The sequence below is a fragment of the Hyperolius riggenbachi genome, chromosome 5 (assembly GCF_040937935.1).
Source record: "Hyperolius riggenbachi isolate aHypRig1 chromosome 5, aHypRig1.pri, whole genome shotgun sequence".
NCBI lineage: Eukaryota > Metazoa > Chordata > Amphibia > Anura > Hyperoliidae > Hyperolius > Hyperolius riggenbachi.
Window position 1 is genome coordinate 243,173,661 of NC_090650.1, and position 26,158 is coordinate 243,199,818.

The following is a 26,158-nucleotide window of genomic DNA, read 5'->3' on the forward strand; positions in this document are numbered from 1 at the left end:
ACAAACAGATGTTTGCGGTGCTTTACACGGTGAGTTTGTTGTGTCAGTGTGAAGCAGTACTCTAATTACACTCCCTGATTGAAGTATACACATGCAAGATGTTTTAAAGCACTTTAGGCCTGCAATTTAGCATTCAATGTGATTTCTGCCCTTAAAACGCTGCTTTGCGTCAAATCCAGATTTTTCCCCTGGACTTTTTGCATCAATCCCACTCATCCATGCAAAAACTCAGATGTTAGACCCTTTGAAACATCTTTTCCATCACTTTTCTGGCCAGCATAAGTGTTTCTAGTTTTCAAAATTCGCCTCCCCATTGAAGTCTATTGCAGTTCGGAAGTTCGCGTTTGCGGTTCGCAAACCGAAAATCGGAGGTTCGGGCCATCTCTAATGGACACAGCAGAACTACATGGATCCAACATGACCATACTGCTCTGCTTAACTTAGGTAGCTTTGCCTTGGATCAGGTATATTTTAATTATGTCATTTTGGAGACAGGCCTACATAATTGTGTTATTTTGGGGAAAAGGATTGATGTATACACATGCAAGATGTTTTAAATTAAAGCACTTTAGGCCTGATATTTAGCATTCAATGTGATTTCTGCCCTTAAAACGCTGCTTTGCGTCACATCCAGATGTTTCCCCAGGACTTTTGGTGTTTATCTCACTCCGCCATGCCCCCCTCCAGGTGTTAGACACCTTGAAACATCTTTTCCATCACTTTTGTGGCCAGCATAAGTGATTTTAGTTTTCAAAGTTCGCCTCCCCATTGAAGTCTATTACAGTTCGTGAAAGTTTGCGCAAACCGAACTTTTCGTGAACCGAAAATCGGAGGTTTGGGCCATCTCTACTAGCAACCCCCTGATGTAGAGGAAGGCAAAACACCCTTAAAAGGCTTGGGCCAATTAACCTTTAAAAGGAAAAAAGAATATTTCCAACTCCAGGTTGAAGATGCAATCTCTGGATCAACTCTGCTGGAAATTACCTAGTAATTATAGCTGTGGATGTCCTTTGATGCAAGGAAAGCATCCAAGCCTCTTTTAAATGCACCTATAGAATTTGCCATAACTTCTTCCTGTGGTAAAATATTCCATGTTTAACCATTCTTACCTGTACCTCTTCCTAAATAGATGGCAAAACTTTTTTCCTCCATACATAGATCATGTCCTTTGTACAAGCAGCTCATCTGCCAAGATTTTGAAATGCCCTCTAATGTATACATACATGTTAAACAGGTCACTTCTTAGCCATCTTTTTTCCAAGCTAAATAAACCTAGTTTGTCCGACCTTTCTTGGTGAGCCCTTCCATCCCTCTTATTAATTTAGTTGCCCATCTTTGTACTCAAAGCCAGGACAAGGTCCTCCAGCACCCAAGGCTGAGCCACCAAAACATGCCCCTCCATCCCTCCCACCCCAGCCATCACACACTGATTACTATTAGAGTAAGAGGCGCCCCAGGGCCCGCAAACCCCCCAACACCTTAATCTCTAGTTATCTGGCCTGCAGTTACTGCCATGTATCCCCTTTTCTTATTTCTCTCTGCTTCAAACACAACAGGGTAATGATAAATGAGTGAGTTGTACGCCCCCTCCTACACTGAGCCCTGAGGCTGGAGCCTCTCTCGCCTCTGCCTCGGCCTGGCCCTGTTTGTACCTTTTTTAGTATGTCAATGTCCTTCCTCTGGTGTGGTGCCCAGCACTGTATCCCACATGTTGTGTGTACATGAGACTTTGTGTGCAACATATATTGGCAATTTTACAATTTTAGGGATTAGGGCCCAAATCTATAGTAAAAATATTCAATTGTCAGGAATGCCATTTCATTTGGCTGTTAATTCTACAATACTAAGCAATTTTTACATGGGTGAAAAATAAAATACAATAATTTATTGTGACATAATCAAAGGCCCTAAAACTTAACTTTGATTGCTTCATGTTAAAAGAGGTTGACTCTCACTAACACAATGCGCAAAACGTAATGTCCCTAATCTGCAGATCCACTTTGCTTTAAGTTGGTGGAGCAAATTATTTTGTCCCAAGGTTCAATATTATATCTTGTGTAATTTCAACTATTTGTATTACCACCATGGACCTCATTGTTGCAATGTCTCTCCACCATAGTTCCATGTTTATTCCTGATATCTCCAATGTGCTCTAAAATGTGCCTCTTCGATTGGCGAGTGGTCTTGCCCATATACATTTTAGGGCTGACAAAAATTTTAAATGAGTATATCTTGAAGCACCCAGCATTCCATAAATCTGTTAATTATTTCATTTATTCAGCATGCACCTTGTATTTATTTATTTCCCCCTGGTGATGGCCCTTATGAAACATTTTACATAGATGGTTTGGGGGTGAGTGAGAGAGAGAGAGTGAGTGAGTGGTCTTACAGATGATTTGTGTTTTGGTTTTTTTTGTGCAGGAAGTGGAAGGAGGTTTTTAGATACTACACACTGCTCCTCTACTCTGCCTGATTACATAAGTATATTCAGTTTAGGCTGTTCCTCCAAAATACTTCCCTTATATATTTTGCACATTGTGTTAGTGTAAATTAGCCTTTTTTAATGAGAAAGAATAAAAGTTAGGTTTTAGGGTTTTTGATTATGCATTGGCCAAGTGCTTACAGTAGGAATTGTGCCCTATATGGCTTTGTGTTTGAAAACAACAATGCAAGCCTTTTATACTCCCAGTGGTTTGTGTGGGAAAATATGGGTAAGACATACAGATTTACACTTAAGATTGTACAAGATGCACTCAAAAGCGCTGATTCCTAGATGACATTGGCTGCTGTAATATCATCCTTGAGTAAGCCAGATTAAGTTGTTCACCAGGTAGAAGGACATAAACCAATCTCCCTTGTTCCAGCCGATGTCTACACATTTATGAACACACATTTCCATCAGGAATAGCTTAATAGTTTGACATTGGAGCTTTAGTCACTATTCCAGATGCTACATTAGGAGGGTGGAGTGTAAAGTATGGTATGTTGTCAACTAGCAATGTATAACCTCCTGGTTCAGTCATAGACTCATAGCCAAATACAGTCTTTAGGTAAAAAGAAAAACAATAAAAAGAGGCAGAAAATATTTCATACACGTGATTCAGAAAACCTGCCATTACATCTATCTATATATATAATAGAGTAAGTGCCTCAACCTTCAAGCAAGAAGAAGAATAAGCGCCCTGCCCCCAGGGCCGGTCCAAGCAAGAAGAAGGGGCTGGTCCAAGCAAGAAGTAGTGTCATATCAAACCAAGGGCAAAGAGGGATAATTTGCATATTCAGTAGCAGTGCATTGTGGGTAACCACAAATGTTCACTTATAGCTGAATTATTGCAGATTTGCTTCTGTTTTAAGAAGGAAAATTACACCAAGCTTTGCTTTTTTTAGTAGGAGGGCTTTTTGGTCTCTTTTATCCTCCTATACATTCTTAGTAGTTTGGGTCACCCTGAGCTGCTTGGTTACTCTGTTGTACTGGTCCAAGCCCTATCTCATACAGCCTAATCAATCCCTGCTATGTACTGTTGAGGACCAAACGTCTGAAATAGGCTGTCACATGTGGGTTTGATATGACTGTGTAAATCTTAAAGCTATAGGCTTGCTTGACTTACCAAGGGTAAAAAGGAATAATTTGCATATTTAGTAGCGGTGCATTGTGGGTAATCACAAATATTCACTTATAGCTGAATTATTGCAGATTTTCTTCTGTTTTAAGAAGGCAAATTACACCAAGCTTTGCTTTTTTTATAGTAGAAGGTCTTTTTGTTCCCTTTTATCCACCTATACATTCTGAGTGGTTTAGGTCACCCTGAGCTGCTTGGTTACTCTGTTGTACTGGTCCAAGCCCTATCTCATACAGCCATATCAATCCTTGCCATGTACAGATGAGGACCAAAGGTCTGAAACAGGCTGTCACATGTGGGTTTGATATGACTGTGTACATTTTAAAGCTATATGCTTGCTATACACCAGCGGTTCTGGATGCTTGCTTGGCTTACCAAGGTGGAAAAGGGGTAATTTACATATTTAGTAGCAGTGTATTGTGGGTAACCACAGATGTTCACTTATAGCTGAAATATTGCAGATTTCTTTCTGTTTTAAAAAGGCAAATTGCCCCAATACAGTGTGCGGCATGGCAGGAAGTGACGACAGTGGAACGCACGATGGAACACGGAAGTGAGTCATCCCCGCATGCTGCCTCTTACTAATAGTGGCGGCTGCTACTGTGCTTAAGCTGGAGGTAGAGCGCACATGGGGGACCCAGTTGAGGGGGGGGGGGGGGGTCCAACCCCCCTTCCCGCTGCTGTGCCCAATACCCCCTTCCTGCCCTCTACCCTCTTTTGCAGCGTATGCTACGCCACGGGTCAGCTAGTAGGATATATTTGTAAACCTCTGTCATGCCAAATTAGACTGCAAAAAAAAGTGAATAAAATAGAAGTCACACGATTGTCATTTTCCGATTTTTTTTTTTTTTACTATAAGAAGATTGTCCTGGAATTATTAGAAAAATAAATATTGCAGGTGCATGCATGGTACTGCTATACCACAGTCGTTATTTCACTCACAATAGCATACTTTTTTTAAAATAAATCTAGACTAGGTTTTCTGGATCACATTGGCTCTTCATTTAGAAACCTCTAGAACTTACTGGAACATCTGCCATGAAATAGGAAGTGTCTGTCGGGAGTGTGGAGCACATTGTGGAGTGGTGTAGCAAGAAAACGTCATCCAGGTAAATTAACCCTCTCTGCGGCGACCACCTTCTTGGACACGAGGAGGTACAGTTTTGCTTCTCAAAGCTGTGTTTGTTCATCCTTTGTCAGACTGTAGTCCTAAAATGGCTGTAAGGGTATAATCATGATAGGGCTGGGACTCACTACATCGAAGCGCAAAGTGCCCACGATTTACATAGTTGTGAAAGGGTTGTAATTTCCCAGAGCAATTGCAATTTGGCTACTGTAGATACTGATGTAGTCACTACCAAACCACTGCAAGTGGGACCACTCCCATCACGATCCATTGGCAAAGCGCTTTGCTGATTGCCTGCGATCGGCAAGCGATTCCAAAGCGCACATAGTGGGTTTCTAAAAGTGCTTTGGAAGCACACAGTATCCTTTCAATATATGTAGCCTTTTTGTTGGCATTATTATATGGTAACATACTTACTTTAAAGCCTAACTAAACTCATACATCTACTTTGATCTTGCATTAAGTGAGCAAAGGTTATAATGTTATATTGTTTGCTTCACAGTTAGAGAATTGTTCTTGCTTTTCATGTAGTCTGGAAGTCTCTGACTGACTGCTCATTATCATGGTATAAAAAGTTCCCCAAAAATGTTTTATTTAATAAACACAATCTCACTCTGGGGATTTAAAAATGAAAAGATCAAGGGCTTGATTAACAAAACGGTGCTAACTGCTAGCTTGCTGTGAAAAGTGCTTTGCGTGATAACGGTTATCGCGCGCAAAAATTCGCGTTCACGCATTAGCGCAAATTTTTCCTGCAAAACCTGTTTTTTCACTAAAACGCACGAAAAGCCGCGCTAACAGCCGCGCTAACAGTTAGCACCATTTTGTGAATCAAGCCCCAAGAGAGAAAGTCAGGAGTCTACTCTCCTAAGTGCTTTCAACCCATTATCTTCATGCAGGCAGATATTCCTCTGTGAATTTGGATCCCATGATTTGAATATGGGACTCAGTCCCCTGAGGACTACCAACTTACATAGTCTGCAAGATTGTGAACCTGTAATAACAAGGGCTCATCATCTTCTGGTGCTAGCAGAGAAGATATTAACTGCCAACATGCATAAAGTGAAAGTTTAGATAGTACTTAGGGATGACCTATAGTGAAGGCTCACTTTATATTAATAAGACTGTCCCCACATGTCCACCATCCCCAGATGGATTAAGCAGAGAGAGTTACATTAAAACCCCTTACCCATTCACAAATTGAATATAAAAAAGGGAAAAAAAACAGAGAAAAAACATTTATTTCAATAATGATCCCACACCATATGTTTGGAATAATGTTTAAATATGAATATTTTCAAAACTATGGTCCAGTGGTGAAAAAAATAGTTTCCATCCAAATTCCCATAATAAGTGTTTCACTGGAAACAAAAAGTGGTTTTCGGCACTAGGCAAAATTTCAATTATAATTTGCCACAGTAGACAATATGGCTGCTCCAGTCTTAATCTTTTTTTTGGAAGGAAGGGCGCAAAAGGATGCATGATGGCTGGCTTGTGGGGCCTATTTAGTTGATCAAAATTGATGTGTGTATGGTGAGCTTTACATATTTCTGCCTAACTCAGGTAATAAAACTAAGGCTAACTAGTTCAGCAATGAACAGAACCAATTCCAAACATCACAAACAGAATTCAGAGGCTTTTGAGCAGAGTAGACTGTACAAATGATGGTGCTATTATTGAAAAAAGATAACTACAAATGTACTTGGCTAGTTTACTGGCATGCTTTAATGCTTACTTGCCAGCAAGCTGCTCCTCTTTGGATAGATCACTCCAGCCCCCAGCCTGTGTCTCACGACTTTACAAGCACCCTTTAGATTGTAAGCCTCTGGCAGGGCCCTCCTCCCTGGTGTTTCCAGCTTGATTATGCAATCTTACTGTCAATCACCCCTCTCGTGGACTAGAACAGTCTCTATTTTGACCTCTGATACTGTACTGTTATCAAATCATTTGCATCATCTTGTTTTGTTGTGAGTTTCCTGTATGCCCTACCTTGTATGTTAAAGGGAACCAAAGACGGGAAAATAAAGCTATTATACATACCTGGGGCTTCCTCCAGCCCCATACGTGCTGATCGATCCCACACCACCATCCTCCTCTGCCCGCAGCTATGAGAACCGGCTCCGCGCTGTTCCGTCAGTCAGAGCCAGTCTAAGCATAGCAGAGGAGCGCTCTTTGCGTATCTCTGCAGCAGTGTATAGAGATATACGTAGAGGGTGCACTTCTCCTGCGTAGCTGGCTCCGATGACGTCAGCGACGGGAGCCCGTTCTCGTAGTTGCGGGCAGCGCTGAACGGCGGCGTGGGATCGATCAGCCTGTATGGGGCTGGAGGAAGCCCCAAGTATGTATAACTTCTTTTTTATTTTTTCAATTACGGGACATCTCTGGTGCCCTTTAACCCATTTATCTATTGTGCAGCGCTGCGTAATATGTTTGCGCTTTATAAATACAATAAATAATAATAATAATAAAGTGGAGATGGAAGAGGCATTAGGGAGAGAAACACTGTAAGCAATTCCTTATTTTAATAGCTAAGCATTGGTGGAGTTTAGAGTTTGTATTTTACAGATAATAAATTTTAAATCAACATTATTATCCTGATTCAAAACTTCCTGTATTTAAAATACAAGCTCTAGTTTATTGTCTATTTTAAAAGAAAACCAGTACGCTTTCAGCTTCTAAGCCTTCTTCAGACTCTATTCCTGTTGGCTGACAATGTTAGAAAATACAATCAGAAGGGGGTAGAGAGATTTTTTTTTTTTTTTTTTAAATATAAGTGTCATCCAGATACATTAATTACAAGGGATCTTGCAAGGATTGTGAGGTATTTATGGCAAACAGATAAGACACTTGGTTTACTTCATGCCTACATAGATTTTTACAGACCCTATCCTGTTCACAGAATGCTGCTGGAGCTTGGAAACACTTAACTATATGTTACGAGAGTAGAGGGCACTCGGGGGGGGGGGGGGCAAGGTGATTCCCAGGGGGGACAGTGCCCCAGTGTAGCGCCGCGCATGGCTATGCAAAATGTTTTGAGCACACATCAAGCTGAAAAGTACTAAAAACAAGGCAAGAAAGGTCATATTTAAGGTAAGTTAATGAGAAACAACTTATTTTGATTGACTATGTCTGGCTGTGAAGCAGGTAACATCTCTCTGCTCTCTCTCCCTTCTGGAGATCAGCATCATCTGCAGCACAAACCATCATCTGCAGCACAAGAACCATCATCTGCAGCATAGACCAAGTACGATGGCGGCGAGCACAGACGCAGCGGCTTCATGCTACCCCCATTGGTGCTCTCTTCTATTAATTTTCTTCCTACTGACCTTCACCGCCTCACAAGCAAAGGCAAGCATCCACTACAATCGCCAGGAGCTTCTACAGATCGGATCAAGCAGCACAGGAGATTACTTTAACACGGAATCAATACTGCAGGAGATTCTTAGATCACCGGGTCTTTTGTTAACCACTGCATTCCTCGGAAATAGACGGGGCAGAAAGCGAAGCAAGAGGAAACAAAAGAGAGGTAAGCGATCAGGACTGCTAACTAGACTGAGAGCTACTCCACATAAAACCCCTCTTCCTAGCGCACTTCTTGCAAATGTGAGATCCCTCGCAAATAAAATGGATGAGCTCCGACTGGATATCTCCACGTATAAAACTATGAGAGACTGTTGCCTTTTGATTTTTTCGGGAGACATGGCTGGACCCCTCCATACCAGACGCTGCAATTGAGCTTGCAGATCACATGCTTCACCGTGCTGATCGAACGCATGATTCTGGCAAGAAAACAGGTGGAGGACTATGTGTTTATATCAATAATGCTTGGTGCACTACCGTAACCATAATCAACAAGTCTTGTTCACCTGATGTGGAATATCTAATGCTGAGATGTCGACCGTTTTACCTACCCAGGGAACATACAGTTATTATAATTATGGCAGTGTACATTCCACCTCATGCCAATACTAAGTCAGCAAATGAACAACTGTTTGATGTTATTAGTAAGCAACAGAACTCACACCCTGATGCAATTTTCATCATTGCTGGAGATTTTAACCAAGCAAATCTTAAGAAGGTATTTCCCAGATTTTATCAGCATGTGGACTGTAAAACCAGAGGAGAAAACACCTTGGATCATGTCTATACAAACATAAAAAGTGCCTATAAGATCACCCCACGCCCCCCACTGGGACAGTCTGACCTTCTATCTTTGTTTCTTATTCCCGCATACAAAGCCATTATCAACACTGCTAAACCAATTAGCAAGTCTGTTAAAGTCTGGCCTGAGACTGCCATCTCTCAGCTCCAAGATTGCTTTGAAACTACAGATTTTCTTTCCTGAAACAGACCTGGAGACGATTACTTCCTCTGTATTGTCATATGTTAATTTCTGTGTGGACACCATCACTGTCAACAAAAGAATTACGGTTTACCCAAATCATAAACCATGGATAACAAAAGAACTCAAGGAACTTCTAAAGAATAGAAACAAAGCTTTTACAATACAGGACAAAGAAGCATATTCTTCAGCCAGAGCAAGTCTGAAAAAAGGCATACGAAATGCAAAATTTAAATACAAACAAAGGATTGAGGAAAACTTTGAAAATGACTCAAACCCAAAGAGGATGTGGCAAAGCATTCAACTATTCACAGATTACAAAAAGAAGAATAGTACTCAATATACACTGGACAATAACATCCCCTGCCTAGCAGAGGAACTTAACAACTTCTTTGCTAGATTTGAAAAAGACAACAATCGGCCTCCAGTCAACTTTGGGCCCAGTACAGACTCACAGCCTTTAATCCTTCACAGACATGAAGTGCAGCAAGCACTCACAAATATCAACACCAGGAAAGCTGCAGGTCCTGATGGTGTGCAAGGGCGTGTGCTCCAGGCCTGTGCTGGTCGACTAGCGAAAGTTTTTACACAAATATTCAACCTCTCTCTGTTCTTGGGTGTAGTCCCATCATGCCTTAAATCTACAACCATTGTGCCAGTCCCAAAAAATCCTAGGATAACCTGTCTTAACCTCCCTGGCGGTATTCACGAGCAGAGCTCGGGCTGGCTGACACATGTCAGGAGCGGTAAGCCCGAGCTCTGCTCGTGTCAGCAAAATCAATGGCTGCAGTGAATTCCTGGGTCCCGCGCGCGATCAGCGCTTGTCAGCGGGACCCAGGCTTCTTCCCCCCGGCCGCCGGAGTCCGCATTACCTTCAGATCTTCCGGCGGCCAATTAGCTGGGAGGATCGGCGGTGCGTCGTGACGTCGTGGGCGGCGAGAAGGGAGGGAGTTTGTAAAATAAAAAAAAAATGCCTGCAGCCAATCCCTGGGTCCCGGCGCGATCAGCGCTTGTCAGCGGGACCCAGGCTTCTTCCACCCGGCCGCCGGAGTCCCCCTTACCGCTCTGATCTTTGGGGACCCGGCGGCCAATAGACCATAATAGCCGATCAGCGGCAGAGTGACAGGGGCAGCGTAGGGTCACAGGGGAGGGAGGGGATGGAGGGAGGGGAAGGAGGGAGGGAGGGAGGGAGGGAGTATAAAAAAAAAAATTAAAATAAACTCATCTGATTGGGCGAAAACAGCATTGTATTGGATACAATAGGATTTTGTATCCAATGCAATGTTGCCTTTTGCTTCCTGGTTTGCTGAGAGGAGTTGTGGCTGTTGAGCTGGAGAGGAGCTGGCTGTGATCTCTGTGATCTGTGAGTGCTTATCTTGATTTCTGCCTACCTGTTACCGATTTTTGCCTGGACTTTGACTATTCTTTCTGCCTTCTGATTGGATTTGATTGATTACCCGTTGCTGATTTTGCCTGGACTTTGACTACTCTTTCTGCCTTCTGATTGGATTTGATTGATTACCCGTTGCCGATTTTGCCTGGACTTTGACTACTCTTTCTGCCTTCTGCCTGGATTTGATTGATTACCCGTTGACGATTTTTGCCTGGACTTGGACTACTCTTTGCCTGCTGCCTGCACCGACCTCTGCCTGGATTTACTATGGCATCATCCTCCAGAAGACGTCTCACCGTGGAAGCGCTGGCGGAGTTGGAGGACAGCGATCTGCAGTCACTGGCGGACTCCAGTGACAGCGACGCACCTGGGGATCTGTCATCCGACCCAGATAGCGACAGCGACAGTGACGCCATCACCAGCGACGTTAGTGATATCCGGGTTTGGTGCCCCATCGACCTTTCTCAGGCTCCGCCACCGCCCCCACGTTTCCCTTTTACTGGGGAGCCTGGCCTGAAGAAGGAGTGCGAGTGCAACCCCCTGGCATACCTGCAGCTTTTCTTCTCGGAGGCGGTTATTGAGAGGATAGTGGAGGAGACTAATCGCTATGCGACCCAACAATTGGCTACTCCTCAAGGACCCTTTTCCAGAAGCAGGACCTGGGAGCCGGTAACAGCAGCGGATATTTGGCTGTTTTTGGGCCTGATCATTCTGCAGGGAGTGGTGGGGAAGCCCCTGCAAAAATGGTACTGGAGCACGAATAAAATCATTGCAACCCCCTTCTTCGGTACAGTTATGTCCGAGTATCGTTTTTCCCTTATAATGAAGTTTCTCCACTTTTCTAACAATGAAACTTTTGAGGAGTCGACCCACCCTGCTCCAAAACTAAAAAAAATTTGGGAGGTCTACCAGATGGTGGTGGAAAATTTCAGGACCACGTATGTGCCACAGAGGGACATCAGCGTGGACGAGAGCCTGATGGCCTATAAGGGAAGGCTGAGCTGGCTCCAATATATTGCTTCCAAGCGGGCCCGCTTTGGGATCAAATCATACACGCTATGCGAGTCAAGTACCGGATACATCTGGAATACTATTTTGTATACGGGAAAAGGCACAAAATTTTGTCCCAGGTTTAGCGAGTTTGGAGTGGCGACATCGTCTGTATTGTCCCTTCTGGAGCCTTTGTTGGACAAAGGCTACTGTCTCACCACAGATAATTTCTACACCTCCCCTGAACTGTCTGAGATTCTTATCAAGCATAAGACTGACACCTATGGCACTGTTAGGGCTAACAGGAGGGAGATGCCGTCGGCCTTTGCCAAGCAGAAGCTGAAGACTGGGGACATAGCTGCTTGGCAGAAAGGGAAGATGTTAGCCCTCTGGTGGCGGGACAAAAAAGACGTCTGTCTCCTCTCTACTGTTCACGACACCTCCACTGTCCCCACCAGAACGAGAGGAGGAAAGGATATTGTAAAACCGCAGGTCGTGATGGACTATAACCACACCATGGGTGGTGTGGACAAAGCTGACCAGGCGGTGACCTTTTATCCTGCTGTCAGGAAGCAGCAGAAAAAGTATTACAAGAAGATTTTCCGGCACCTACTAGAACAAAGCATTTGGAATGCATACATTCTGCACAAGCAGGGAAGTGACAGGCCAGTGACACACGCTGATTTCATCTGGAAACTGTGCGAATGTATCTGTCTAAGGTACCAGACTGCATCGGATGCCAGAGTTGGACGCCGTGCCTCTTATGTGGTAAATCCGGAGCGCCTCACTGGCCGACATTTTATGGAATACATTCCACCAACTCCCAAAAAAAATGCCCCAACTAGGACATGTCATGTGTGCTGCAGCAAAAGCGACGAGAAGGGGAAAAGAATCAGGAAAGAATCACGATTCTACTGTCCAGACTGTGATGTTGCCCTGTGTGCAATTCCTTGCTTTAAAATATACCACACACGGGAGGTGTATTAGGAGTATATATGTACATACTGCATAATTTGCTGCCTTATTTATACAGTTTTATTTCAGATTATTGATAAATTTATTTACTTCAACAATTTTGTGTTCCTGACTTTTATTTATATGCAGAATGTCTACCACACTTTTATTCTGATGTATTTTGGTGAGTTAAGACTTAAAAATCGGAGGCCTAAAATTCATGAAAAAAAAATGTACCGCTTTTGACTCCTAATTCCTGACAGAAATGGACCGCCAGGGAGGTTAATGATTATCGACCAGTTGCTCTAACCCCTGTCATCGCCAAGTGCTTTGAACGACTGGTAGCCACACACATCAAGGCCTCCATCCCAGCAAATCTAGATCAACACTAGTTTTGCTTACCGAACAAATAGATTGACTGAGGATGCCATCTGTGTAGCTCTCCGTGCTGCCTTCTCACACCTGGAAAAGCCCAACTCCTATGTCAGGATGCTCTTTGTTGACTACAGCTCAGCATTTAACACCATTGTACCTAGCCAGCTGACCAACAAACTCCATGCACTAGGTCTTGCTCCCTCCATATGTACTTGGTTATTGGACTTCCTTACTAATCGCCCTCAAACTGTCAGACTAGGAAAACAGACATCCTCCACCCTTACCCTGAGCACTGGCGTGTCACAGGGCTGTGTATTAAGCCCTCTCCTCTATGCACTTTTCACCCATGACTGCCAGCCTATCCATACCTCAAGTATAATTGTTAAGTTTGCAGATGATACGACTGTCATTGGGCTTATATCAGACAATGAGGAAGCTGCATACAGAGAAGAAGTTAGGAATCTGACTGCATGGTGCGACATTAACAACCTGTTATTAAATACAAAGAAGACCAAAGAAATTATTCTGGACTTTAGGACCACCAAAAAGACCACTCACCTACCGCTAATGATCAATGCAGAGGCTGTGGAGAGAGTTTCCAGCTTCAAATTTTTGGGAGTCACCATCGCAGATAACCTGTCCTGGGCTGACAATGCTTTAGCTCTAACTGGCAAAGCACAACAACGCCTCTACTTTCTGAGAAAACTAAGGAGCGCTAACCTCCCACAGAAGCTGTTGGTTAATTTCTACAAAAGCGTTCTGACCAATTGCATGACGGCCTATTACAACAGCTGCACGAAGGCTACTAGAGAAGCCCTGCAGCGAGTTGTTAAAACAGCAGAAGCCATTATTGGCACTGAACTACCATCACTGGAACTTTTGTATAATACTCGCAGCGTGAGAAGGGCCAAAAACATTATCAAGGACAACACTCACCCTGGAAATGCCTTGTTTGAGCTCCTTCCATCAGGTAAACATTTTAGATCAATCCGCACACACACAAACAGACTGAAAAACAGCTTTTTCCGATCCGTCATAAACTTGATGAACTCTGAATCCTCTCTGAAATAATTAACACTGTGTACAAATTGTTTAAACATCTGTAATACCTGGCATACTTGTATAATTTCTTCTCTTCCTTGTTACTATCACTATGTTCCCGTGGGGTTGTCATGAAAAGTAATTTCGTTGTGTTACACAATGACAATAAAGTGAATTGAATTGAATTGAATTATTTTGCTTGGAAAATGATGAAAGGCTAATTTGTTTTTAAGGTGAGAAGCTCACAGCTCACTCTAGTGGCCGGCATCCCCTAATGCATGACACATGTAATTATGTGTCATGCAGGACGAAAAGCCAGGCATGAGAGTGAGCTGTGAGCAGACAGGAAAGTCACACACTGATGGACTTCAGCAGGAAGATGAGAATCTTACAGCTGCCGTATACTCTGAAAGTACAGGATAGGGGAAGCAGGAGGCAGAGGACAAGGATTCAGCACAAAGGCAAATGGGGAGGGGGAGATGATGCAGGCACAGAGGGACACAAATGAGGCACGGAGGCATAATAAGGCACAGGAGGTACAATAGTGCACAGGGGGACACAAAGGAGGCACAGAGGAAACACAAAGAGGCACAAATGTGGATGCAGTATAGGGGATACAGAAAGGCAAAGGGGTACACAGTGAGGCACAGGAAGACAGGAAGGAGGCAAAAGAGGAGATAAGTAAGCGCATAAGGAAAACACTAGGAGGGAAAAGGAAATAGAAGGAGGCAAAAAGAAGGACACAGTGGAAGCAGAGGTGGTTACTGGAAGCAAAGGAGGGCACAGAAGAGGCTTAAAGGAGTGGTCCAAGGAAGATAAAAATAAAAAATCCACTTACCTGGGGCTTCTTCCTGCCCCTGGTGTCCGTCCTGTGCCCTCGTCGCAACTCCGGTGGCTCCCGGTCCCCTCCGGTGGCGAAGCCGACTTCGCCAGGTTGGCTTCCGTGTTGGCTCTCTCTGCGCTCCAGCGTGCGGTTCACTGGTCGCGCCGATGTCATCTGGACTGTACAGTGCAGGTGCAGTAGTTCTGCACCTACGCTGTACAGTCCAAATGGCGTCAGCGCAACTCTGAGAGCCGCTCGTACAGGCACAGTAGTAATACTGCGCTGAGGGGACCCAGGACCACCAGTGTGGAGCGAAGCTGTGGTGTGGGCACAGATCGGCAGGCAGTGGCTGTAGGAAGCCCCAGGTAACAAGCTGCCCTTCATCCATGATCTTTTCATTTCCAATGCTTTCACATTCTTTGGGCTCACTGAAACCTGGCTGACCACTTCTGACACAGTCTCACCTGCCGCCCTCTCCTATGGAGGTTTCCACTTTAGCCACACTCCTAGAAGTGGGAATAAACATGGTGAAGGGGTGGGCATTCTTCTCTTAGACAAATATTCCTTCAAGCCTCTCACTCCTATTCCTTCTCTCTCCCTGCCATCCTTTGAAGTCCATACAGTCCGACTATACTCACACGAACCTCCAGATTGCAGTTATTTACCACCCTCCAGGCCCTGCTTCTGTTTTCTTAGATCATTTCTCTGCCTGGCTTCTCCAGTGCCAGTCCTCTGACATCCCTACCATCATTATGGGTGATTTTAACATTCCTATTGACACCAAGAATACTGTCTCCAACAAACTTCTTTCACTCACTTCTTCCTATGGCTTGTCTCAGTGGTCCTCTACCTCAACCCACACTGATGGCCATACGCTTGACCTCGTATTCACTCGTCTCTGCCCTGTCACTGACTTTACTAATGATCCACTACCACTCTCTGACCATAACCTACTTCGCTTCTCTCTCTCCTCCTCTTTTCCTACCACCCTGGCACAAGCACGCTCACATATTCGCAGAAACTATCGCAATCTAGACATGCAATCCGTCTCTGATGCCTTGGCACCTCTCCTCACACAATCCTTCACTGACCCAGACTCAGCTGCTATACACTACAACAGCTCCATTACAAAAGTCATGGATGACTTCGCCCCCCTCGTCAATGTCCGCCCTTACCGTGTCAGTCGCCAATCCTGGATGATCAAAGACACTAAACAGTTAAAAAGATGCTCTAGAGCAGCGGAAAGGCGTTGGAGGAAAAGTAACACAAATGAGGACTTCATCTCATATAAAATAGGCTTGAACAACTTCAGAAACGCACTCTCTGTGGCAAAACAGTCCTATTTTTCCTCCTTAATATCCGCCCATGTACACAATCCAAAACGATTGTTCAGCACCTTCAACTCCGTTCTCCATCCCCCTCCTCCTCCTCATTCATCTTGCTTATCAGCTGAAGAATTTGCAACATACTTCACTGATAAAATTGACAAAATCAGAAGTGAATTATCCACGCAGCCCTCAAATCCCACCTCCACACCTCTCATTGACTGCTCTCTAACTGCCTTCTCTACACTCTCTGAACATTCTCTCTCCTCTATAATATCCAAAGCTAATCTAACCACTTGTTCTTTGGATCCTATTCCCTCCCATTTCATTCCGCAGCTATACTCATCTCTCATGCCTGCACTAACATCGCTATTTAACCTGTCCCTCTCCACTGGCATCTTTCCGTCGCCACTCAAAAACGCTGTTGTGACACCACTACTTAAAAAACCCTCTCTAGATCCTACCACACTCGCCAACTACTGCCCAGTCTCACTTCTTCCATTTGCATCCAAACTAATTGAATGCCACATACATGCAGAATTAAGCCATTATTTATCAGCTAACTCCCTACTTAATCAGTTCCAGTCTGGCTTTCGCTCCAACCACTCCACGGAAACGGCCCTTACCAAAGTAGCCAATGACCTTCTTACAGCTAAATCCAAAGGTCAATTTTCCATACTCATCCTTCTTGATCTGTCATCAGCATTTGATACGGTCCACCACACCTTACTCTTACAAATACTTTCAAATGTAGGAATAAAGGGCCTTGCTCTCACATGGTTATCTTTGTACCTCTCTGGAAGGTCCTTCACAGTCTCCTACTCAGATCAGATCTCTTCTCCTCATGTTTTGTCTGTTGGGGTTCCTCAAGGCTCTTTCCTTGGTCCCCTCCTCTTTTCCATCTACATGCATGGTCTTGGTGACTTAATCAACGAATTCGGGTTTTAATACCACCTGTATGCAGATGATACGCAACTGTACCTCTCGGACCCAGACCTTTACTCCCTCCTCAAACGTGTTCCTGACTGCTTGTCTGCTATATCTTCCTTCATGTCCTCTTGCTTCCTAAAACTTAATATGAGTAAAACAGAACTAATAATTTTTCCACCGTCTCTGGCCACCTCTCTGCCTGAAGTAACTATAAATGTTAATAACACTCCCATAACTTCAGTTCCCAAAGCATGGTGCTTGGGGGTAATATTAGACTCTTCTCTCTCTTTTATTCCTCATCTTAACTCCATAACCACAGTCTCAAAAAATCGCTGCGCACAAAGATATCAGCAATCTGTGTTCCACACTCCAAGTGGTAGGCGACACTCCTCCTTCATAGGACAGGCAAATGCTCCACTTCAGCGAGAAACCACCACCACACCCCAAGCAGTGGCCACTCACCGTTATATTAGACCCTCAATTAGATGGGTCCACAGCGCTTATGGGGTCGTATGGAGAAAGGTCTCTTCCTCACCACTCACTGCTACAGTTGCTGGTTCTTTTCACCTCAAAAAGACATATACCAGGGCTCCCATAAAATTGTTTAAAAAATGTATTAATAAATGTATTAATAATAAGATTGCACACTTACAAATATATCCAGGGTAACTTCGCATGGAGTTTTTGTGGGCTCCACCCCAAACGTTGGCCGCCGGGTTGGCTGTAGAGCGCTGTTTCTGTCACCTTCCCTGCTGCGTCCACGGTCCTCCCCTCGGATTATGTTATGGCCGCGTGTACTTGACCGGTTTCATCGCACTAGGCGACTCCTCAGAAGCATGCGTGGCCTGCGCCCATTTAGTTTAAATACCCTCTGCCTCGGTAAAAAATATCCCCCCTCCCTCCCTAAAATCCGTGCGAAGTTACCCTGGATATGTTTGTAAGTGTGCAATCTTTTTATTAATAAATGTTTTAAACAATTTTACGCTATGGGAGCCCTGGTATATGTCTTTTTGAGGTGAAAAGAACCAGCAACTGTAGCAGTGAGTGGTGAGGAAGAGACCTTTCTCCATACAGCAGGGGTGGCCAGATGACCCCATAAGCTCTGTGGACCCATCTAATTGAGGGTCTAATATAACAGTGAGTGGCCACTGCTTGGGGTGTGGTGGTGGTTTCTCGCTGAAGTGGAGCATTTGCCTGTCCTGTGAAGGAGGAGTGTCGCCTACCACTTGGAGTGTGGAACACAGATTGCTGATACCTTTGTGCACAGTGATTTTTTGAGACTGTATTTATTCGTGTGATTGGTATCAGCGCACCACCAACAGCTTTCTCACCCATTTTAGAGATCAGCGAAGTATTTGGAGTTTTAACTCCACAAACCAGCTCCTGCCATCTCCAACTCAAAAATATATCTCGCATCCGTTCCTTTCTCACTCAAGACACAACCAAAATGTTAATACATGCTCTTATAATTTCTCGTCTGGACTACTGCAACGTACTACTTTGTGGACTACCTTCTAACAAACTGGCCCCGCTCCAGTCGGTACTGAACTCAGCTGCTCGTCTCATTCATCTTTCTTCTCGATCCTCCTCTGCTGACCCTCTCTGTCAAACTCTTCACTGGCTGCCAATTAACCAGAGGATCCAGTTCAAACTCCTAACCCTAATCTACAAAGCTCTCCACAATCTCTCTCCCCAGTACATATCCTCACTAATTTCCAGATACAAACCCAATCGCAATCTCAGATCTGCACACGATCTTCTGTTGTCCTCCTCTAGAATCACCTCCTCCCATTCACGCTTACAATATTTTTCACGCACTTTACCGCTTCTCTTGAATCCCCTCCCACAACACATCTGTCACTCGCCAACCTTTGTTACTTTTAAACGCTCTCTAAAAACTCATTTGTTCCAACAAGCATATGCGCTACCTTAAGCCACTTCCCTTTGTCCTAAGACCACATTGCACTCCTACTAGGTATCCTAAAACACACTGCCTTTATATATTTTATCGTATACTACCCCTCCTCTTGTTTCCCCCCATTCCCTTTAGATTGTAAGCTCGCAAGGGCAGGGCTCTCTCCCCCTTTTGTGTCTTGGAAATCATTATACATTTTATTCATCATGTTACTTTTATCACTGTCATTACCACTTCTGTATTTTGTATTCTGTATGCTGTATCATATTTGGTATTTTGTCACTAATTATGTATCTTGTATATTAGTGTACACCATTGTCTGTATTATGTACCCCATGTTTGTTTCTTAATTTGTACAGCGCCACGGAATATGTTGGCGCTTTATAAATCAATAATAAAAATAATAATTGTGGCAAGTGCTTGGATGTGTCCTTTAAGAACGGCTTAAGAACGGATTCTGTTTAAGAACAAACCCACAGTAGCTATCTTGCTGATTAATCGGGGGCTTCCTGTATTGTAAGAAAAAAAAACAGTTTTGTTCATTACATTATTTTCAGTACAGTTCCTGTACAGTTGTATGCAAAATTCATGTAATAAATGTCCCACAGTAAAACAAACAGCAAATTGCATATTGTATTGTTATTACATATGTACAGACACTCCTTGTGTTATATTTTATCTGATAAAGCAGGGGTCAGCCTGTGACATGTGTTGAAACATTATTGAGTATTGACGGTGTTTTGTGTTGGCATTGTAAAAACCCTTATTGGTGCCCCCCCCCCCTTCCCGAAGACTAGTCCACCCTTAGTTTTCAACTTTTTTTTTATAATATTGCACATCCATTTGGAGCTTCTTTCACCAATCTATGTTGTGTCCACACTTGGTGAGGGGTGTTACCTTCATCAATTTACAAAGACTGCCGTTTTAACCTGAGGGCGGTTGGTTCATATCCTCCACCTGCCTAAACACTGCTCCCTTTTATTGGTGACCGTATTTATTAGTATAATAGTTACTCTCCTGTAAATATCCATTTGAGATATTACACTATAGTGACTTTCAGTTTCACTTTTTTTCATTATGGTTAATGTATTTCACGTCATCTTGGCATTCCTCTACAAAAATTCCACAAAAGGATGGGAATCTCTAGTAGTCTGAACAATCCTGATGTTTTATAAATTATATTTTATTATGTGCTGGTGCCACATAAATAATTATTGTATCACTTTCTCAAAAGTCAGCCCCTGCCACCCCCTCCCACCATGATGTTTTTTTCTTTTTAAACATGTTTATTAGAACATTGTACATACTTGAGACCCTTACCGAACATTCACAATATATTTTACATCAATGGTTTGATACGACTGGATTTCTTATACAATAATGTACCATAAATATAGCAATTTCATCCTTAACAGGTACATATTTATGATCACCATATTTATGTCTAAGTGGGACTAATTAACAACAGGAACTAAGGAAAAAAAATCAGAACATGGCCAGGTCAGTCTCTCCCACCTTCTAGGACCTTTAGCGGAGTGCAAATTTCTGCTCATCATCCCTTCCCCTGCCCCCCAACCGCACTCCCCTCCACAACAAAGCAATATCCTTTCTTTACCAATAGGTAGGAGCACCAGCCGTTAAATGTGAATTCATCCACCCACTCCAAAATGCAACCTCTGTGCATGTATTTTAACTTATAAAATGGCAAGACTTTGTTAATTAGCGGTAACCATTGTTGGACTAATGGGCAAGATGTGGCAATCCAGTGTAACACTACTTCTTCCAGGCCATAAAAAGAGTCTCTCTTAGTAGCACCCTCTGGAATTTACTGCCATAGCCCTCTTCCATTAGTCCTAGAATGTTAAGTTTAGGAGCTGCAGAAACCAGTAGCCCAGTCAAATATGACAAAAGTATAGAAACATGTACCCAAAATTGTTGCACCAAAAGACATTCCCAGAAGAGATTCCAGAAATGAGCATTAATCAGGTTACACTTAGGACAGGTTGAAGCTAAACCCCTATTAAATTTGGTGCATGGTAGGCTTGTTGGATTATTTAAAATTGTATGAGTTTGTTAGAAGTCTGTGGAGAAAACCGCTCACACCACCCCAGGACAGTGCAGGACCAGGACAGGCCAATCCAAAGGAACATAGACAGAAGAGTGTCCGCACAATGTCCTAAAATCAGATTTTATTTATTTTATCAATTATTCTATATATTAATGTTTTTAAACAAACTCAAATTGCTGGTATACCATATATTAGGTAATTTTAAAGAGAGGTACTGAATAAAAGATGTTAATCTCTTTTGGATTGTGAATATCTCTTCCTTGAAGTGGAGTTTTAAAGGGGAGTGCCTGCCTTTTTGCCCCCCCCCCCCAACCCCCCCCCCCCCCCCTCTCTCCACAGGAGGAAGGTATATATGGCTGCACAGTGTCATTTGATCTTTTAGCTATGAGTAAGAACCTGTTGGTTTGAAACATGTCAGCTATATGATGTGTGAGCTCGTTTGGATACGTCCATAATAAAGGAACCTGATTCATAGGACATTGTGCGGACACTCTTCTGTCTATGTATGAGTTTGTTATGAGCCACAGGGAAAGCCTGTGCAGGTGACAGTAATTCATCTTCCCATTCCTCCTCATCCAAATCAGCTATATATACATTGCATTTCTCCTTACATTTATCCAAATAGATTTCTGAAAGTATCTGTATCAAAGAGTTATGTAGAGAGGTATTTAGAGAGGATATTAAGTCCTGCATATCCTGAGTTCTCAACCCACCTATAAGTGGATGGTAAGACCTGAAAATAATGTCCTTACACAGTGCCGGAGTTGTAGATACCTGAAAAAGAAGTGTTGTGGCAATGCAAAGTTTTGACGAAGATCATTAAATTCTCTAAATGTCCCCTGGGCAAAAATATGGTTCAATTGTACTATTATGCTTATTATTCCAAAGAGACCCTGTATTTAAAAGCTCAGTAAACCTGAGGGTGTCGTTGATGCATAATATTCCAGATTCTGACTGTCAGACTGCAGTGATGCTCATCCAGATTCCAGATACCCGAACTATCCAGATATCCGAACTTTTTCTGGTATCCGAACTCGGATACGGATTCCAGATAGCTGGATAAATCCGGAATGCACTATCCGAGCTAACTCAGATACATATTAGGTATCCGGAAATCAGTCCTGACACCTAGTTCGGGTACCCGGATCCGGATAGCGTAACCACGAAGATGACGTCCATGACGTCATTGAGCCAATCAGAGGGCTCCAAGCCGAAGCCCTAGCAACCAATCACAGAGGGGAACCCTGGCCAGCCCCTCCAGTATATAAGGTGGGCGCCATGATGAGAATCTCGTCCTTGCTTGTTACTGCTCACTGAGAGACATCTCCAGTGCTTTTGGCTAAGCAAATGCTGTATTACTGAGTTAAACCTAGCGTTTTTGCTCCTAAACATCTGTACTACACCAGTATTTTATTGTTTTTTATTGTTATTGTTTTTTAGTTAGCTAGCTTGTATTTTGATTTTAGTCAGTGTGACAGTCAGACTCAGTGCTGCAGCTGCTAGGTTAGGTTAGGGCCTGCTGCCAGCCTTAGCTACAGTATAGCTTGTAGGTTATTAGGGATTAGATTACTGTACTACTACTAGTCGTATATTGTGTGTAGTTAGTTGTTAGAGAGAGTGCTACTACTGTGTTAGCTTCATTTACTACAGATAGTTACTGCAGTGCTGCTGTTAGAGTCAGTCAGTGTGTGAAAGATAGACAGTTATTGTGTGCTCCTGTCACTCCGTCAGTTGAAGTTTTACTAATACTACTACAACTAATCTACTACTACCAGTTATATATAGTTAATTTGCATCGAGTTACCTTACTTTAATTGCAGTGCTGTTACAGTGTGACAGATAGACAGACAGTTAGTGTGTCAGTGTGCTACTCTGCTGTCACTCCATTAGTTGAAGTTCTACTACTGCTACTATCTACTAGTACTACTGATTTGAATAAAGTACAAGTACCCCACTTCATTTGGCCACATATAAGTTGTACTATGTCTGCTGGCACTGGCAGCTGAGGGAGGGGCAGCATGAAAAGCAAGGGCAAGAGGAGAGGGAGCAGCATTGCCGCCACCGTCGGCAGTTCTGCTGCGTCAGTGTCCATTCCGCCGCTAGCCACTGGCGGTGGACGCACTGGACACCCAGCTGTTAGAGGGAGTCACATTGCAGAGGTGCAGCAGTGTGTAGCCATTTTCCAGCAGGGTCATCAGCCCACATTGGAGGAGAAAGACGCCGAGCCTGTGATAGAGCTGATGGTGGATGAGCAGGCCACCACCAGCTCTACAACAGAGATCTCTACCCACCACACAGAACAAATCTTCTGCTTCCAGTCTGCTACTGTCACCAGGTATTACGTCACTACAATAGCTGTATTTTGTTGAAAAAAAACAACTAATTTTTTTGAGCTGTCTGGGCTGAAAACTGTGATGGCCCAGTTGTGCATTGGACACAATGTGGGCTGCACGACCACTGTCTGGAACCTCCTGATGTTAATTTACAGCCATTGCAGTTCAAATCCAGATATCTGGATTTATCCAGATTTTTTACTATCTGGATCCGGAACCACCCAGATATCAAAAAGAGGTATCCGAGCACCACTGTGTCAGTGTATGGAGGACCATAATTTTGGATGGTAACTTTGCATAGTGCTTGCCACTTGGGAGCCATTAGATAACCATGTAAATCTTGTGCTCGCACATATTGAGCTGGGAGGTATTCTGATACAGGCATATCCGGTTGTTGTGTTAAGCAGGACTAGAAGTACTGTAGTTGACCAGCAATGTAATACAGAATAAAGTTGGGGAGAGCAAGGCCTTCCAGTGACTTTGGGCACTGAAGTTTACTCACACTAACTTATGCCCTGGACTTATTCCAAACAAAGGAGGAGATTAAGCTATCTATTTTAGTAAAAAAAAACAAAAATAAAAACACTTAGGAATATAGATCATGGAGTATTCCAGTGTGTAGAGAAGTTTTGGAAGGATTATAATTTTGGTCAAATTAATACGAACCCACCATGTTGGTTTTAAATATACTAATTTGCACTTCCTATAAACACTTTGATTAGCAAGTGAAAACATGGGGGGTAAATATTTGTAAGAAGTCGATAGATAGATAGATAGATAGATAGATAGATAGATAGATAGATAGATAGATAGATAGATAGATAGATAGATAGATAGATTGATAGATAAGACAAGGGCAGTTTGCAGTGTTTGTACCTATCAGTCATTGCACAGCTGTTCAGCATGACATGCAAACCACAAAATATTTTGTAATTATAATATTTATTACTATCCCAAGTGGCTAGAAAACATGATTTATAATAATGAAGATTTGTACAATGTTTCTTAACAGATCTAAAGCCTTGCGGATGGTAATTGATACTTTATCCTTTTGGGTCAGATCTAATTAGATTTCATGTCACTCAAAGAAATGTGAAACTCTTTCAAATCCTAAATCATCTCCTGAGTGGGCCGAAATTAAATAAGCAGATGTGCGGAAAGTTCTTACGGAGAAGGCGTTAAAATGTTGTTTCTTCTAACAGCCACATAAAATAATCATACTTGGCCTCACTGCTGAGTTTTGTGGTGTAATTTGTACATGAGAAATAATTAAACAAAGAGAAATGATTCCAAAATGCAAACTATTTATGTCCTATTCAACTTTAATTTCGGTGACAATTTATATTACAGTGACTTGTGAATCAAGCATGAACAAATGACTATTTGCATTGCTTAGCATAAAACTGCTACCAAATGTCCTATTTTATAGGAGGAAATCAGAGGGAGATTCAGCATCCATCTGTTGCGAATGTCAGAACCAGATTGCACACAAATAATTTAGCACTAGGTTCTCTATGAAAATATATGTATGAAGAATTGTGCTTTTTATTTACTCCAATTTTGACAGTTCCATTTCAATTCATGTAACGGGTGTTTCAGAAGTCCAGTTACTAAGGAAGTCATAAATAGCAGAGAATATTGCAGCTGGATAATATGATGCCATGTGCCTGGACTGTTGCTGTGCATCTGTCAAACCGCTATGATTTAAGCTATGTGAAATTTACTATAAATTAGCGTTGCTTAAACAGAATTTAAATTGCAAATACATTACCTTTGACTCGGTTGACATTATCTGTGAAATATTACCTTAAAACTGCATTATCATCAGAATGAGTTTAGTTTGGTTAAGTCATAGAAATTATGTTAGATAACTTCTTTTTCTAGGATTAATTTTTCTGCATTTTGAAACCCGTCCTATTCTTTACTGTCCCCACCATCCAGAGAAATAATTTTAATGTACAACTACTGCTACTCACAACCAGAAAAGTTTTAAGATGAAATGACGCCCTATGCAAGACAGCAGTTTTTGATGATCACCTGGCATTTTTAGTAAGATTTGGTGGGGGTAGCATCCACTAGGCCCATGGACTTTCTCCAAGCCCTAAGCAACTGCTTAGGGTTGCCTTGTAGATGATCCGGCTCTGCAGGGGATTCTCAGTCACTCACTCTTGACACGGAATCAAGTGGATTTACATACTTGAACTTACTTTCAAAGTATTGTTTTAGGTGTTACAAATGTCTGGGCAAGGTGAGATTGGAGGAGGACTAGGGCTAATATAAAGTTACCAATTAAACTTTGTACACATGCAAGATGAGCTTTGGTTGAGGTGGTTGAGGTGGTCACTATGAGCTCTCTTATCTAAGAATCTAACATGTGTAGAGCTTCTCCATGATCTTGTTTAACAATCCACCACAGCAAATCACTTAAAGGGAAACTTCAGCCTAACAAACATACTGTCATTAAGTTACATTAGTTATGTTAATTAAAATAGATAGATAATATAATCTCTTACTCACCGTTTTAAAAGAACACAGAAACATTTGTGATTTCATGGGGGCAGCCATCTTTTTTGGTTGAAAGGAGGTGACAGGGAGCATGAGACATAGTTCAAACTGTCCTTTATCCTGATCACCCCTCCCAGCTGTGCATGCTAGGCTTAAAATCTCAAGTTCAAAAGATATATATAAAAAATTTTTTGCAACAAAACAGAAAAAGGAGAACAACAATATCCAAAATCCCATAATGCTTTGCACAGCATCAGGGGAAAAATGCCCGGCAGATTTCTTTGATGGGGTGGAGCTTAGCTTCTGTGCAGCTAAAAATGAGGCTTGGTGTAACGATCGGTGAAGCACAGAGAGGGTCTGATTACCGGTGATCTGCAGTATCACAGGAAATACAGATGTATACCAGATTATACGTGAT

At 42.7% G+C, this 26,158-nt stretch overlaps 1 protein-coding gene across 1 annotated transcript; it reads left to right on the top strand.

Annotated features, from left to right (window-relative positions):
- Positions 1 to 10,748: 10,748 nt before the first annotated feature.
- On the top strand, positions 10,749 to 14,264 carry LOC137519369 (piggyBac transposable element-derived protein 4-like). Its single transcript, XM_068238323.1, has 2 exons — positions 10,749 to 12,239; positions 14,148 to 14,264. The coding sequence occupies exons 1-2, from the start codon at positions 10,749 to 10,751 to the stop codon at positions 14,262 to 14,264; spliced, it is 1,608 nt and encodes a 535-aa protein (XP_068094424.1).
- Positions 14,265 to 26,158: the final 11,894 nt, after the last annotated feature.

Coding starts and splice junctions, on each gene's coding strand:
- LOC137519369 (XM_068238323.1), top strand. CDS start 10,749: ATGGCATCATCCTCCAGAAGACGTCTCACCGTGGAAGCGCTGGCGGAG. Junction 12,240..14,147: donor GACGCCGTGCCTCTTATGTG/GTAAATCCGGAG, acceptor TGTGTCATGCAG/GACGAAAAGCCAGGCATGAG.